Source organism: Amblyomma americanum, chromosome 10 (assembly GCF_052857255.1).
Source record: "Amblyomma americanum isolate KBUSLIRL-KWMA chromosome 10, ASM5285725v1, whole genome shotgun sequence".
Classification (NCBI taxonomy): domain Eukaryota; kingdom Metazoa; phylum Arthropoda; class Arachnida; order Ixodida; family Ixodidae; genus Amblyomma; species Amblyomma americanum.
Window position 1 is genome coordinate 110,412,842 of NC_135506.1, and position 16,521 is coordinate 110,429,362.

Below are 16,521 nucleotides of genomic sequence, written 5' to 3' on the forward strand. Positions count from 1 at the left end.
AAGCATATGGCTGCTGACTTTAACGAATTCACAGAGAGCGAGGGTATGCACTACGCGTAGAACAGCTAGATTTAGGTCAAAGGTGACATTAACCATCGCGAACGAACATACTGCTAAGCTGCGATGCTCAGCGATTGCTATGTCGTAAAGCACGCGTTATGTACTTCGCGAGTGTACGTTTCTGCTAAAAGCATGGTTGGTTCATACTGCAGTATATTGCGGAACAATAACCTTAATAATATGAACACAACCGACGCGGCTGTTTACTACACCGGGAGAGTTTTGTTATTTTAGGCGTTGACAATGTTGACATCACAGCGGTGGTGCATATGTACCACTAGAATTTTCGGGGAAATGATAAAAAACACACAGATAAGCAATCTGTCTGTAGTGCTATCATCACTTGAGTTCAGATGACTGAAGAGAGTAAGCCCCTAAAAAAATTGGCTGTGGTTTAGCTCTGGTTAAACCGGGAGTGACGCGATAGCTACAGCTGGCCGAGTGGAACTCACTCAGTCGAATTGCAAAGTTAGTCTTTCGCCGCTCCGTTTCGCTGGGCGTTCCTTCTTCGTCCCTGGACGTGGATTCACTCTCTCCCCCTCTCCACCTATGCACTCCAACCCCCCCCCCCCCCCCCAAGTCGATTCAAGGTCAGGTCAGTCCAAGAAATGTTTGTCTCGTCTTTTCATCCAACGTATGGGAGCCATAGATAGAGATTTCGAACTACTAGTACCCAATCTGTTCCTCTAATTGAAGTTCCCCGGCTGTGAGTTCTGCGCATTTACGTTGCTTGGCCTGAGTGTTTCTTATATTTCTGATTTCCTCTCAAATATTCTCGGATTTCCTACATGAGCCACTAAGCTTTCTGCTTCTCTTAATGCTACAGCTATAGTTTTAGTTTCAATCCATCTGAGAACAGTTCTTAATCTGTTTCATATCCTTTTTGTTAACCTGCGAGCTTTGGTCTGCGCGTGCAAACAGGAAAGGCATTGGATATACACTTTCATTTCCACGGATAGGGGTAAGGGAATGACCTTCCGCGTTTATTTTGAGCGTAAAGCTAAATGCGGCGTCCCGCAGTGCCTACAGTTGTATCAGGGCGTAAAAGCGCCTTGACGCAGGGTGTTGAGGAAAACTGGTTATTCTGCACATGTCGCCGTGCAGCGTACTGTCGTGTGCAGCGTCAAAACACTCGTACTTAGGTTGGTGAGCGCACTGCACCAGTACCGTGCATTGAACACCGGTTATAATCATGTAGTCATGCTTTGGAATTATTTTCTTTCTCGACCTGTTCTCCTATACTCGACGCAATGGCTCTACGGCTAAGGCGTTCTGCAGCTTCTTATTACGAGATCGCGGGTTGAAATCCCGGCAGTGGCAGCCACATTCTTGTGGGACCGAATTCCGAAACGGCACGTGAGCCGTGTGACGTCAGTGAATGCCAAAGAGCCACAGGTGGTTGACAAACCAGAAGCCTTGAACTGCTGCGTGTCTTAACCTGTACGTAGTTTTGGAACGCCACATCACACATACTGTATCACCTTAGCCTTTTTGGCTGTTTTCCTGTCACGCGTTTGTTTCCGGACGCAGCGACTGCGATTTCACTTATTTCGTCCTCAGGGCCTTCGGGGAACACAGTAGGATGGGGAAGCACGTGCTTAACAAACGCAATAAAAGAGAAGACTACCCGAGGAGCCGTACATTGAAACACTTACGAAAACAACTTAATAAATACACGAAACTTCTGGAATATGAAACACTTTGGAGGCTGCTTGTCATACGTGGCTGCTTGTCGCAGTCCACCAAGAATATCTTGTACATGGTAATAGTTAAACGCAGTTCAGTTCAAGTGCCGTGATTTGAATATCGAATCATTACCGTAAAAAATTATAAGGCATTGAAAACATACAAGGCAACATCGCTAACCTTAATAGGTACTCCCTGGTGCTGATATCGCTCAGGGGTCTGAGCGGCGTGGCCGTGTGCGTCGAATCGTACAGGATCTTAGCGATGATGACAAATGGTGCAGAGAAGAGCACCACGCCCTGGACGCAGTCAGCCCACACGACTCCTCGCAATCCACTCTGCATGGGGATTATTTGTATGCGTAAACTTCGTTCGCAATGCATCTGATCAAGTTCTAAAACTAGAAGAGGGAGGCTCGTTATGCTCTTCTTTTTCCTGGAACATCTTTGTCATATCAAAAAAAAAGGAAGGGCATAACAAAGGAAGATGGAAAGAATAAAAGGTAAAAACAAATTTTTCTCAGGGACAGACACTTCATGTTATTATCTCATGCCCTCAGCACATGCTCATCTCCAATCTGGAAATTACACCGTGCTTTCCTTATAAGGCCAACGTGAGAAGTAATATTCTGGTTTGCGTTTGAAGGTCATCGGTTCTTGCATTTCCTACCATAAAATACATGGAGCACAGCATAAAAAAAAACAATCCGTTTATTCTCGTAGCTGTGTTTAAAAAATGTTTAAAGTAGAGCAGAGTTTTTTTGTCCTTACGCGATCCGACAGATTTATTTTGTGTTTTAGTTATTTGTAACATTATTTTCTTGCAGTAAAGTTTTAAGCTCCCGATCTTTAATCAGAGGATGTAGCCTTGCCTTTTTCAGCCCCCAGAACCGTTCCCACGCACCACTGCATGAGCCTCACGCATAACCGTATGAAATGCGCTGCAGGATTTCCACGCCGAGTATATTGTTCAGTAACAGGATTTCAGATTTTCTGTGAACATCTCGCCGCTGACTGACACATACACTCTATAGTAATTCTACGTATTATTAGCAGCCCGTGAGACGCGAAGAAGACAATTCAAACACCAAGAGAAAATCGGGATCTTAGCCGTCGGAAGCGCAGTACTATAGCGCAAATTTCACATCGAAAACGCGAATACTGAGTTTTAGTAGTGTTGATCACTCTCTCTTGTATTTGGTTACGAGGAGCTAATATGTCTGTTTTTTATTTTTTGAAGCGATGTTTATTGCCTCAGGTCATAAAAACTATGAAGTGAGAGATTAGTAAGAAGCTTAAATAAATGAAAAAAGGTGGGCTGATTTGATGAAATCAAGAAGTGAACGATGATATGGACCCTGTCCAGGCAATATAGGAATCCGGATTGTCCGGTGAGAGTCCCACTGCCGCCAGGTGCCGAATTCTCGTCGGCTTCAGCGCCGGGCAGTCCCACAACATGTGGTGGATATCCGCCTCGCAGTCTCTGTTCTTGCAGACTGGACACCCGGGGCGGGGATATAAATCTTTGAAATGCGGCCACTTGCGTGTCCCAGCTGGAATTAGGGCAACCCCGACCTGTATCCTCCGAGGCGCAACCTCCTCTGCACGGGTAAGACCACGGGGGAGGGTTTGCCGCACACGGAGGGATTAGAGCACGTGTGCGACGCCGGAGGTGTTCCTTTCTTGTTAAAAGGAGGCTGGTGTGATCCACAGTGAGGACTCGAGGCAAAGACGAGGTTGGGGTCGAAAGGCGGGTCGCAGAATATGCGCGGCTTTGTGCGCTCAGGAGGTCACAAGGGACCCCCCCAATACGGATTTGCGGCGGGATGCGTGCCGCTAGACGATGGATATCTTGGCAGGCTTCTGGGGGGCGACTGACTCGTCGTAGTAGGCGTGTGACGTGAAGGGCGTCGGTGCGAATGACAATGCGGGCCGTGGGTAGTATGGAAACGGCGGCCACAGAGCAAAGTTCCTCTTTAACTGCAAGCATCTCCGCACAGAAGGAGGAAGGAGGTTCTCAGAGGCGAAACCTTGACGTTTTGATCAGGGCAGGCTTGCAAGGACAGTAAACTGCCGTTGTTGTTTCGCAGGCCTGGATGCTTGCGTCAACGTACATAACGATGGAGCCATGCGGCAGATTAGCGTCTTGCTCTGTAATTCGGTCGCGAAACGACGATGCCGCGCGGGTAGATAATTGCCGACGTAGATCAGTGGGCTTGTTGTCGCTTAGCTGCACAAAACGCCAAGGAGGAAAAAGTGGCGGGGGCGGCTGTAGAATGGAGTGCGATGAAGCATATGCCCTGAGTGCACACGTTGTGTGTGTAAGTCTTGACTTAAGGCGGCGAGCATCGCGTCGTTGCTGCCCCAGCTCATCTAGTGTATTCAGCTGCGCACGTTCTCGGAGCGCCACGATATGGGTAATGCGGGGAAGGCAAGTGATGACCCTCATTGCCTCTCGATTAACAGCTTTTAGACGATCCCATTGAGCCCTCGTCAAATGCTGAAATTGGGCTTGGTAAACGAGGCGCGGCTCCACAACCGTCCGCACCAACTGTCGTGCAACATGAGAGCGGGCTCAGCCTGTTTTAGGAGCAATGCGTCTAATCAGACCCAACGCCTGAATTGCTTGCTTTTTAGCCCGAGAAAGCCAAGTAATACCTGTTCCTGACTCGTGTATTGTAAAGCCCAATATTTTTACGGTCGAACTTTCTTGAATTGGAGCTCGGGATAGATGGAGACAAATTGGTGTTGCAGCCAGTTTACGGCGCCCTCAGTGGTTGGCGATTGACGCGAACGTGGTTTTGCTTACTGAAAGCTGCAGACCAAATGAAGAAGCAAAAGTCGACGTGGCTGATTGTAGGCCTACTGCTTGAGTCATCAGGTCGTTGTGAGTGCTCCACATCGTTATATCATCAGCATACAATAAGAACTTAATCTCGGAGACATCATGTAAGCGCCAAGCAAGGGGATAAAAGCAATATTAAATAATGTTGGTGATAACACCGATCCCTGGGGAACGCCGCGAAGAGGCACAAATGATCCGACGGCCTCACCACCGAAGCGTATGGAAAAGTGTCGGCCTTCAAGGAAGGATTTAACAAAATTGCGCACTCTAACGGGCAAATGCAGCATCTCAAGCGATTACAGGATGGCAGCATGACAGATATTATCGTGCGCCTTTTCAACGACCATGGCCAGTACAGTACGTACATTGTGGCTGCGAGTTGAGGCCAGAACTGCTGACGCCAAGACAGCCAGTCCATCTTCTGTACCTATGGACGTACGAAAGCCAGTTTGGGCGGGATGGTAGAAACCATGGTGCTCAAGCCACCACGACAGTCCTGTGGCAAGCATTTTTTCGGTAAGCTTGCATAATGTTGTCGTAAGCGATATAGGCCGGAAATTTCCGAGGTCTGTCGGTGGCTTCCCCGGCTTTGGTATGGGGATCACAATAGCAGATTTCCAGGTTTCTGGTACGGCGCCTTCTATCCATACCTTGTTAATGGTGGCGAGGAGTTGAGGCAGTAAAGCGGAACTTTAGTTTTTGTAAACCCCGTACGGAATGGAGTCCGGACCGGGCGCAGTCTTCCGACGGGCCTCGTCTATTGCTGCAAGCAACTCGGGCATTGAAAATGGGCTTGCAATTCCCTCGGCGTCGGCTGTAGATGGGAGTTTATCGACATATGCTGGAAAGGCAGCCAAGGGGGCTCCTATGACCCTTGGAGGCAACACATCATACTTGGGGAAAAACTTCCGCGCTGCCCCTCTGGCGAAATCATCCGTAGCTAAGTTAGCTGCGAAGCATGCTGCGGCCGCTGCGTCAGGACGACGGGAACCACGTTCCATTGCACGAAAAGTTCGCCAGAAAGCAGCATTCGATGACTTTGTCGAGAACTGCTCACACCAGGCATGCCACTGCCGTCGCGAGAGATCGCGTTCATATCTGCGTGCCCCTGCAGTAAGGTAATTCAGTCTTGTCCGTGCCTGCGCAGAAGTCGGGTCTTGGGAAGCAGCCATCTCCGCTTGTCGGCGAGCAGCCCACAGGTTAAGCAGACCCACATCCGGCGCCGGGCGATTCACGTCCGTCCAGGTGACAGCAGTAGCCTTAGTCAGCTCAGTTTGTATGCAGTCCACAAGTAGTGTAGATGATTGCAGACAGAGATCTTCGACGGGGGTGCGAAACGTGTCCCGATTGACCACAGAACACCTACGGTGTCTGCAGTTTCATATTGGAGCACACCAGAACTACGTGTACTCGCCATTTTGGATTAGGCTTCCAAACGTTGTAATAGAACTTATGTCAGTTTAGATAACTGGTTTACCATAAATCGGAGGAGGGATGTTGTTGAGTTAGCCTGCAGTGATGCAGAAGACCTGGTAGAGTCGGCGAAAAACGCATGAGGGGTGGACGTAGTCGAAGTCGCTGCACCATTGATTGACGTGGAGTGGGATTCCACTGGTTGTCTACGGTGAGCAAGCAGTTCACGGCGTTGCCGTAGCTTAGAGACCTCGGCTAAAAGGCCGGCAATTTGGTCAACTGCTGCCATGTCCTCACGCAGAGGTTGCAGTATGCTGTGCTTTTGTGTAGGTTGAAGGCGACGGCGATCCTTGCGCACTTTATCACTGTACGACTGTTAGGCAGGGGCTGCAGGTGCATTGGGCTCAGAAAGCTCCGGCCAGTCGTCTTCATCCCACTGAAGAGCTGCAAAACTGTTGGAGGACTGTATCGGGGCTCTGTTTTCATTAGGAGGCACTTGCTTACGGATCCCACGCCGAACCTTCTCAGTTGCTTTATGTTTTGTTGGGCAAGTTGGAGAGGTGATCTCGTGGTCGTCAGTCTTGCAAAGTCCGCACCTGTAAGACGGTGTGCCTTGTGGCCGAGCCTCATCTTGTGTTGCAAAAGGGCATGATCGGAGTATGTGGCCAGGTCTGAAACAGCTATAGCAATAGACAACAATCGGTTTGTAAGGGCGAGGCCGCAGAATACCACCATAGTAGTAAAGTCCTTCAGGGAGAGTTGGTGGGCCCTGTCGTGTGACGATGCCCGAGCGCCCCTTTCCCATATACTGCGCTTGGATGACACTGTGGGTTGGAAAGTACAGCTCACGCTGGAGGGTAGTCTCTTCTTCGGCAACGTCGACGTTGTAAACAACACAGCGTTGTAGGTCCGAACCTTCTACTAAGTACACCTGGACCGGCACCGAGATCTCGCTTGTAATCGATATGCACTTGAGCGTTTGCAGACGCTCGACAGCAGCCAAAGTCGGGAGCCACACAGCGATGGCATTAGATTTCGTTCTAGAATTGAAGCCACGAAAACCTTTGGTCCCAAGACACGCGTCCAGGTTCGCCTGGAGAATTATGTTTGGAATGTCTGCCAGACTTTTGGCTGCCAGAGCTTTAATGGCCACTTTATATGAAACCGATCTCGATGTCGGCACAGCAACTTGGTTGGCGTACATTGGGCAGGAACGCTTGCCTTGTGAGCTTCAGTTGGCAGAAGACGAATCCTGTGTAGTGTCCCCTGGTGGGCGCTTTTGAGAACGGCGGGAAGCTGGTGGCATGGATGAAGGTGCTGAAGACAGGTCCATTGGAGAGCTCTCCTCCTCATGCTGCACGGTTGAAGCCCTATCCAGCAGTGGAGGCTGGGCAGCCATTGCCGAGTTCCGCCCAGAGGGCAGATCGCTCACGGGCTGAGGTGCATTTGGAGAAGGCGGAATGTGCGCTGCTGCTGATGGACCGGGAGCAGGGACCGACGCCGGCGTAGCCACCTCTGCCAGCGCGTCACCGGTGGCTCTAAGCTTAGCCTCGGAGCCCAGTCCAGCTGCCGGGATGACGGAAGGACATGTGTTTACTGCCACCCAGTCAGATGGCGCATGAGCCTCGGGAGCTCCCTCAGATGGTGCGAAGTCAGTTCTCTTGATATAAGGAATGTATTTATGCGGATGGCGAGATTTTTCACTAGAGCGATGTGCAGCCACCTTAGCAGGGCCACTTCGTCTTCTTCGGGAAGCAATATTTCTGTTTTCGCGTTGGCAATTCAGGTCTCTTCGCGTTTCATTTGTCGCTGACAGTATATGGTTTTGTTTTCAAGGCAGAGTGCATCTCTGTGCGTCATGATGCCATTCCATCATAATCGATCTTTAGCATTCTTCAGCTGTGTTGTTCTTTAGAGGTTTTCGAAAGGTTCACAATGAGCTGCGCTCTACTTAGAACAATGTTGTTGCGACTGCAGGAAGAATGGAAAGTGCACAGGCCTGCCCACTGGCTCCAGCTGAGCCACAATCACTGCCTCGTGCGACAGAGGAGTTCAAAGATAGGGGAAGAAAGATTTAAATAAAAGACGCGCGTCGCAACAACCGTGCCAACAGAAGCGACGGCGACGGTTTAGCAACAGATACCACCGGTGGAAAGGAGCCCTCACCACATGTGCGAGAGCTCCTAGATCCCAGCCTCCTGAGGCGAGGAAACCACCACCACTCCTCTACTTAGAATGGTCTGCGTTCCAAATATATACTCAATGGATGTGAGCCACGTGATTCGAGGGATCACTCCTGACTGTACAGCTTTCAACGTTGCCAGATTTATTTCACCTTGTCCATATTCATCGGGTTGAGATTTTGGCCTCCACTATCTGCTTTATTCGCTGCAAGTGCGTTGGAGGGATTACATGAGTGATTTCTGTCTGAGGTTGCTTCAAGATTATGCACAGATAACAGATTAATCTCCCCGCCTCGGTGGCTCAGTGGTTAGGTCGCTCGGCTACTCTTCCGGAGTACCCGGGTTCGCACCCGACGGCGGCGGCAGCATTCCGATGGGGGCGAAACGCATAGGCGCCCATGTGCTGTGCGATGTCAGCGCACGTTAAAGATCACCGGGGGGTCGAAATTATTCCGGCGCCCTCCACTACAGCACATCTTTCTTCCTTTCTTCTTTCACTCTCTCCTTTATTCCTTCTTCCCTTACAGCGTGGTCCAGGTGTCCGCTGATATGTGAGACAGATACTGCGCCATTTCATTTCCCTAAAAACCAATTTTCCAGTTTTCAGTTCCCTAAGCAACGGTGTCCCGAGGGTATCGAGAAACTGCTAACGCAGGTAAACTTTTGTACCTTGAAGGAACGTGAGGTCTTTCGTTCAGGGCTTATAGAAGTACTCGGAATACATAAATGATATAAAAAGTACCAGAAATCCCAGTATCAATGGATGGCTGCATTGTTAAGGTCTGAAGGCTGTTGGTCAGCATTTTGAGGTTTGAGATTTATTGAGGTAATGCATAGTTCTTGCCCTTGGGGCAGGGCAAAAGGAGGGAACACATCCTCCTGACTAGGCCCTGGCCTCGGAGGGCACCGACGGTGCAGCAACAGTGACGCGTCAGCAGTCGCTCTCCACAACAACAGTTATACAACAACAAGCAACATTATCCAGAATATTGTACTCTGTCAAGATGTACATATAAAAACATAATGTAACAGTACTGTGCAAAAAGCAAAAGGAAAGTAAAAGAAGGTTGGTTAGTAAATTTAAAGGCAATCAGGGAAAAGAATGCTCTGTTCAGGGTGGGGGTAAGAAATGAAATGAAAAACACAAAGGAATTAACAATTCCTTCCATATCGTATCTTCGTTGCAAGCCAAACCTGCGTGAAAAAGCATACATTATTCTATGATAGCTTCATCTGTTATTCTGGAGTATTCAGCATGAAATAGTTTTTGATCCCATTATCGGCAAAAGACGATCAACGGCCGGACACAGCAGCGAATAGCAAGCTAAACATGAGGGCGAACATATCAGAAAATTTCCGAAAGGTACCCAGGAAAAAATGGAAGTCAATGCAGACTGGGACTGAAACCGGTAGCAGCAGTGCAAAACCAGTCCAGCTTCGCTTCTCTATGCCTAGGACCAGTCAGCAATCGCCGCCAACTCACGCGCTTCGTTTTTAGCCGGTACCTTCTCGCGCTGTGCCTTTGGGTGTCATTATCATTATTTCTTAATTCTATTCGTCCTGAGACGCGAATATTTACGGAGGCTGATGAAAAAAATGTGGTTTGGAGGAATGGCGCAGAAACCTCCTCACTTCTCAGTGATCACCTAAACCACCCCGTTAGGGAAGGGGTGAAGACAGTGAAAGAAGTAAGAGAGAAGGAGGTGCCTTAGTGGGGGCTTCCGCATCATTCTCACCACCCGTGATTCATTAATGTGCGCTCACATCGGACAACACAAAATAGTCTTTGGCATTTCTCCTCCATCGAAATCTGATCACCCTAGACAGATGCTGATCGTGCGTCCTCGAGCTCAGAAGCCGATCGCGATGACCACTAAGCCCCTGCGGCGGGCGCCGCTGAAGGTTTGGCTAGAGATACGCGCTTTAACAGGGATAGGCCCCTTATGGAATGCAGCGAGATACACCAAACGCGCTGCCCAGTACGAAAAGTGACGCGGCTGAGCGCGGCGCCACCTATAATGAATTAGCTGCGGTTTAACAACTGCTGAATCTGGTTACATAGCGAAAGCCGTTGTGTATCGGGCAAGTAGACACTCGGCTTGATGTCGGTAACTTTGAGTGCGTTCCGCACACTGGATATGCAGCGCGCCCACCCCGCCACCCTGGCAGGTGGCAATTAAATTAGTGGTTGATCGCGAGAGGTTGCTCACCCAATGAACGCTGCGGCCTATCCTAACGCCCTCTACCGACGAATGGAAAAGTCAAAGGTCAAGGTCAAAGGCCAAGTGGTGCGACACCATGATGGACCACATGGGGCAAGGCCTATAGCCACACTTTACCTCTAGCTCACTTGAAGGTCAACCGGCGACGCACGGCGAAATCGGCTTTACCTAGCGTAGTGAAGCTTTCGCTGCAGCGAACTGCAGCGAACGCCACGACCAGCGCCGACGATGAGCCGAAGAAGAGGAGGTGGCGTCACCATGCGCCACACGTTGTGGTCGTGGTCTACTGCGCAACAGAGACCCCATTTATCGCAGCGTTTGGTTCGGTGCTCGTTGGCTTATGATTACAGACGGATTACTTCATAGCGCAACATACAGCACACAGCGCATTGGCCCGTTTATTGTCATCTTATCTGTTTTGCGCTCTGATATAATCCGGATTTAATACATTAATTGCAGTTGCGGCGGCGGCAGCATCCAGCCCAGGTGACGGCCTCAGCCTTGCGTAGCACGTGCCGGTGCCACCTTCTGTGATTTTGTTCGAGGCCGGCGTTTGTAACGCGGGTCACCTCACACCAAAAGCGGCGATGGTAGCAGACCTCGGGCCCGCGCGCTCTCTGTTCCTCTCTGCGGCGTGCCCGCAGAGAGGAACAGAGAGCGAGAGGAACAGAGGAACAATTTAATATTGCTTTCATCCCGCTGGCTTGGCGCTTACATGACATCCGTGACATAAAATTTATTCAGTACGCTGACGACATCACAGTGTGGAGTACTCACCAAGATCTCCGTACTCAGGAGGCTGCCCTTCAATCTGCCTTGGATGTTACCTCTAATTACCCATCATCCATCGGACTTCACCTATCCGTGCTTAAAACAACATACACGTCAGTCGCCAACCGCTGAGAAGGCCGTAAACTTGCTGCAAGTCCAATTGGACTTTCAGGCACCCCACTACAGGAAAGTCCGAGTGTAAAAATTTTTGGCTTAATGATTCACCAATCAGGATCAGCGACTGCATGGCTTTCTCACGGAAAAAGGCAAGCTATTCAGACTTTGGGTTTGATTAGAAGAATTGCTCCTAAAACTGGTGACGCAGGCTCGTTCGTTGCACCGCAATTGGTGAGGGTAGTTCTGCAGCCACGTATTGCTTATCAAGCCCAGTTTCAACAGCTTACAAGAGCCCAATGGGATCGCCTTGAAGCCGTGAACCGAGGCTTTGAGGATCATTACGTGCCTTCCACGCATCACACCGGTCGTAGTTTTACAAGAGAATGCGCAGCTCAATACCATTGATGAGCTGGTGCACCAGCGCCGTGAAGCGCGCAGCCTTAAGGCCAGTCTATCGCACTCCACACATGCACTGAGGACTTATGCAACGTTACACTCCATTCTTCAGCCGCCAACGCCAGTTCTTACCCTATGGAAGTTTGTACAGCTGAGCGACAACAAGCCAACAGATAATCGCCGGCCAAAATCTACTAATTCCACACCGTTGCTTCGCCAGAAATTTGAAGACTGATGGATTCATTGTTGTCTACGTAGACGCAAGCATACAAGACTGCAAAGCAACAACAGCTATCTACTGCCCGTGCAGACCTGCCCAGAATTAAACCTCTTGGTTTCAGCTTACGGAACCCCCTTCGTCCCTTTGTGCTGAGCTCGTTGCAGTTCAAGAAGCACTCTGCTCCGTGGCCGACATAACTATGCTCCCTGCAACCCGCGTTGTCATCCGCACTGACGCCCTTCAAGTTGTCTGGTTGCTACGACGTGTTAGCCGCGGTCCAACGATATGTCAGGACATCCACCGGCTCGCGGCACGCATCCCGCAGCCAGTACGTATTGAGTGGGTCCCACGGATTCTGCTGTCCTATCAAAGCCAGGCAGATTTAGCGACCCGCCTTGCGAATACAAACTCATCACCGCCTCGGCTCCTTCATTTGGACAATTTTACCCTCCTTTCATCCAGAAAGGAACTCATCCGGCGCCGCACACGTGCTCTCATCCCTCCGTGTGCCGTAACCCTCCCCCGCGGTCTTACCCGTGCAGAGGAGGTTGCGCTTAGGAGGATCCGGGTCGGGGTTGCCCTCACACCAGCCGTCACTCGGAAGTGGCCTCGATACCGAGATTTCTTTCCTCGGCCAGGGTGTCCGATGTGTAAACACGAGGGCATTGAAGCCGACATTCATCACTTACTGTGGGACCGCCCAGCTCTCAAGCCTACAAGGATCCGGCACCTGATGGTAGCAGGTCTTTCACCAAGCAACCCTGCTTCATACATTGTCTGGACGTAGGGACCGCACCATCGTTCTCTACTGGACTTCATCAAATCAACTAACCTTTTTTCATTCACTTAATCTCTACTACAACATTCATCCCACCTTCACATATCATTGATGCCCTACGGCAATAAATTTCGCTTTAAAAAAAGTGTGTCGTGAAAAATTTTCAAGGAGCTTAGATATATTAACCTTCAAGATATATTGTTTCCTCGGTCGAAAATTATTTATGTAAGGGTAAGAGGTTCGCTGCTTTGGGTAATTAGAACTCGGATGGTTTCCTTTACACTTCCAGAGTACCAAAGTACAGTGTCCTCGCGCCGTTATCTTTTTTATTCGTAATAACGAAATTAACACGGCCTGCAGTGGTTTACAAATATATCTATTTGCTGATAATTACTTCTCCCAGTGATTAAGCTGTACTCAAAATATAATTTATTACACGCTCAGGTCGCTAAATACCCAGTGCCGCCGGGTACCCACCGGTGATACAATGGGTACAAGATTTACTGTGCTCCGCTTCTTTAGGGTGAAATGGTTGGGAAATGGGTCTTTGACCCCACCTTCAGAAGACGAAAAATACTTTGTGTCATGGCGCTTTTTGGTCCCTGATGACGCACACTAATATTTTTTTCCGGGACCCTTCGTATCGAGAATACTTTTTCATCTTCATTCGGCAAAGTTTGCTTTCTCAGTCATAAACTCAACATAGAGCAGTGTTAGGCACCTAGCTTGCATATATCTAATCAGGCCGCGACTAGGGTATACGTGTTTTGCATGGAACTTCAAGGCGTTGTGGATGGATGGAAGATAGGGCCGTCCCCTTTGAAACGGAATGGTGGTAGTTGCCACAATGCTCGGCTTTTTACTTTATTTTTGTTTAACTCTATTGTAAATTATTGAAGTTCGCCATTTTCTTCAAATGCGTCTTCCTATTTCTATTTATGTCACCTCTCTGCTTTTGAGCCACCAATCTTCCAATCGATTTTTGCTAATTTCCACCGCAGATTCATTTACGTGAACATTGTTATCTCTAAACACTAGGGCCTCAGGAAAAGTGACTGTGCCTACATAAACATCACGATGGATACCATCACATTGGAGTTTCAGATGTTCAATTGTTTCTACAGGTTCACCACACACGCACCACATGTGTCATCTTCTTCGTTAAGTTTCTTTTTGTAGCTCGTTCTGAGACACCCAGACCTAGCTTCAAAGAGTAGGGAACTGCCTCTTGAGTTATCATAGAACGATTCCTTCCTTATCTGCGTTTTTCAGTATCGATATAGTTCTACACTATGCTTCTTTTCTATTCAATTTAACCAATAGTTACCTTCCGCGTTTTTCACCTGTGACAAGCGATAGCTACGCCGCTGGTGGCGGGTTTGTTAAGCGCATTGGGAGTTCTCCCCATACGATTATGCTCTGTTGTCGCGTCGTCGATTCGTTTCCTTTGGCGTTCGTTATGTGATATAAGCCACATCCGCTGCCGGTGCACTGTGACACGGGCTCGAGGGCATGTCCAACAAAAATACATTATTGTCACGTAGTGTGACGGCCGTCGAAGGAGCGATGAAGACGGACGAAAGTTCTTCTAAAAGAAAACTCTTTATTTGGGCTGACTTGCACCCAAAATGGACTGAATCACTCGGCGGCGGCGAAGCGACAAGCGTGCTCGGCGGTCGTCGAACAGAATGCCCGCCGCTGTCGGCCGTGCTCAATTTAAAGCCGATAGCGAACTTTCGAGATAAAGCGTGCAAAGTTACTAGAACATTCCGGAACAACGTAGAATCAGCTCCGCCTGGCTGCGATCAATCGAGATAATTTTAGTCGCGTCTTGCGCCGCAAACAAAGCGAGAAAGCGGCGTGGTGGCAGATTTCAAGAAGGAACAAACACTGCAAAGATTCGCGGCATTATTATATTTCCATCTCCAACGGCACCTAGCGTTGTAACCAGGAGACGCTTTTGGAGAAACCGGTAGTGAAAAACCAACAAACCAACGGTAACCGCTCTTTTGGCATATCGCGCACTGAAAGTGGGACGATGAGTCATTTGTCACAGAAAAAAAATTGTCTTGTCCCGCGTAGGATAACAAGGTGCAGAACTTAATTTTTAGAAAATTCTAGTTTAAAGGGATCTCAGACGGTAAATGCGATTATGCAGTGCAGTATGCTTTATTTTAGGTTTATTGAACGACACTGAATAACCCTTCTCGACAACTCTGATGCGAGGGAGTGATAAGAATTTTGTAAGGGGGGCCTAGCAAGTCGAACTTACCAGTGTCACAAAATAAGTATACAGCTGGATACCTATTCTTTATGCGACGTGGGATATTCATAAAGATAATGAGAAAAAAAACAGTCGTTTTGAAACAAAGAGAAAAAATCATTACCAGGGCGGTATAAGAGGTTCCAATAACACCGACCATCAAGTTGCACGCCAGCAGGGGAGCTCCAAGCACTTGAAAGGAAAGGCAGGGAAGGCATTCTTTAGACTTTTACTGTGTGGGAAAGTGCACACAGGAGAGATATTTGAAGGCATCTTTTCGTAACCTAGCGTAGCATTTCTGAGGAAGCCATGCAGGCCCATTATAGAATAGTGCTATAAATGATTCGCAAGTATGACGCAATCCGGAAGAGGCGAGGCCTGGCTGCTGGTGACATCGACCTAAGCAAGTGTGGGCGGGTCGCGGCATCTAAGCAACGCAACTTCAGCGGGTGTGGGCATCAAGTCAACCCTATTGCTTTATTTTTTCTTCTTCCCGTTGAACTGGACACTTCATGTTCCAAAGATTCCTTCAACATTTTCTCTTTTATCAGACTTTGCTGGCTGCGGTTGGAGTGAAGACTATTATATTCAATCTAAAGTAGCACATACTGTGCCTGGTACCAAATGTCTGTGGTCAATCGTGCCATTTACTTGGGTTTCATGTCCATTGGTATAACGTAAAAGTGTACCGTATACCATAATGCAAAAGCCATTATCAACCCACTGGCAAACGCTCTTAAATATGTTGGTCTGCCTCATACATTTCTATTTGCAAAAACATGGTCATGATTGTTATTGCACACCAGGAAACAATGAATGCATGCCCCTGCCAGCAACGAGGCCGCAATCGTAAGGTCCTAGCTAAATCAGCTTCAGTCTAAAATCACCAATGCAGACTTACTTGGGGGTAACGCTCATGCGCACGTGCCTGAACTGTCACATACTGGTCGGTGTGCGCCGCATGCGCTTCATTAATGTACTATAGGTGACAAATGTTTGCGAGACGCGAGTTCTTGGAAAAACGCTTTTTCCCAGTTTACTCATACCCTGTTCACTCATATTGTTACCAGAGGAGGGAGAATTTAGGTCTTTAATACCTGCATACAATATCGGTCGACTGGATAGCGAGGTAAATCTACAATAAACGTTATTCCTGGAACTCGCGTCCCGAAAACTTTTCGCCCCGATAGTACGAGTAAAGAGTCACAAGCTTGCTATATCTTATTGGCTCTAGAGCACGAAATGGACAATTGAGATATGTAATCAAACTCGGCCTGCGAGAATGTGACGGTTGTAAGTGTTACCAGAAAAGTGCCCAGTTTTTCTTTTCACAAGTCTCATATCTCGATCCCTGGAATTCTATAACATGAGCTACAAGGAGGCGAGTATATTCACGCCACTTGAGGGCCACGAATCAGTCTCAGAAATGCAGAGTTATGGACTACCCCGACACAGGTGTGTAGGTGGTGGCGCTAACGTTGTAAGAGATTAGCACACTGCGTCGTTTATAGATCAACCTTCTAACTCTCGCCCCCCATCTATGACGTGCATATGACACTGTGCTAGCG

General features: G+C 48.7%; 1 protein-coding gene across 1 annotated transcript in view; it reads right to left on the bottom strand.

The window, feature by feature from the left end:
- Nucleotides 1-16,521, bottom strand: part of LOC144106178 (putative sodium-dependent multivitamin transporter) — a 107,542-nt gene that overhangs the window by 38,910 nt on the left and 52,111 nt on the right. The window contains exons 6-7 of the mRNA XM_077638916.1: nucleotides 15,078-15,145; nucleotides 1,927-2,084 (exon numbers count right to left, since the gene is read on the bottom strand). Coding sequence (XP_077495042.1) covers nucleotides 1,927-2,084; nucleotides 15,078-15,145 — 226 coding nt within the window. The remainder of the gene's footprint in view (nucleotides 1-1,926; nucleotides 2,085-15,077; nucleotides 15,146-16,521) is intronic.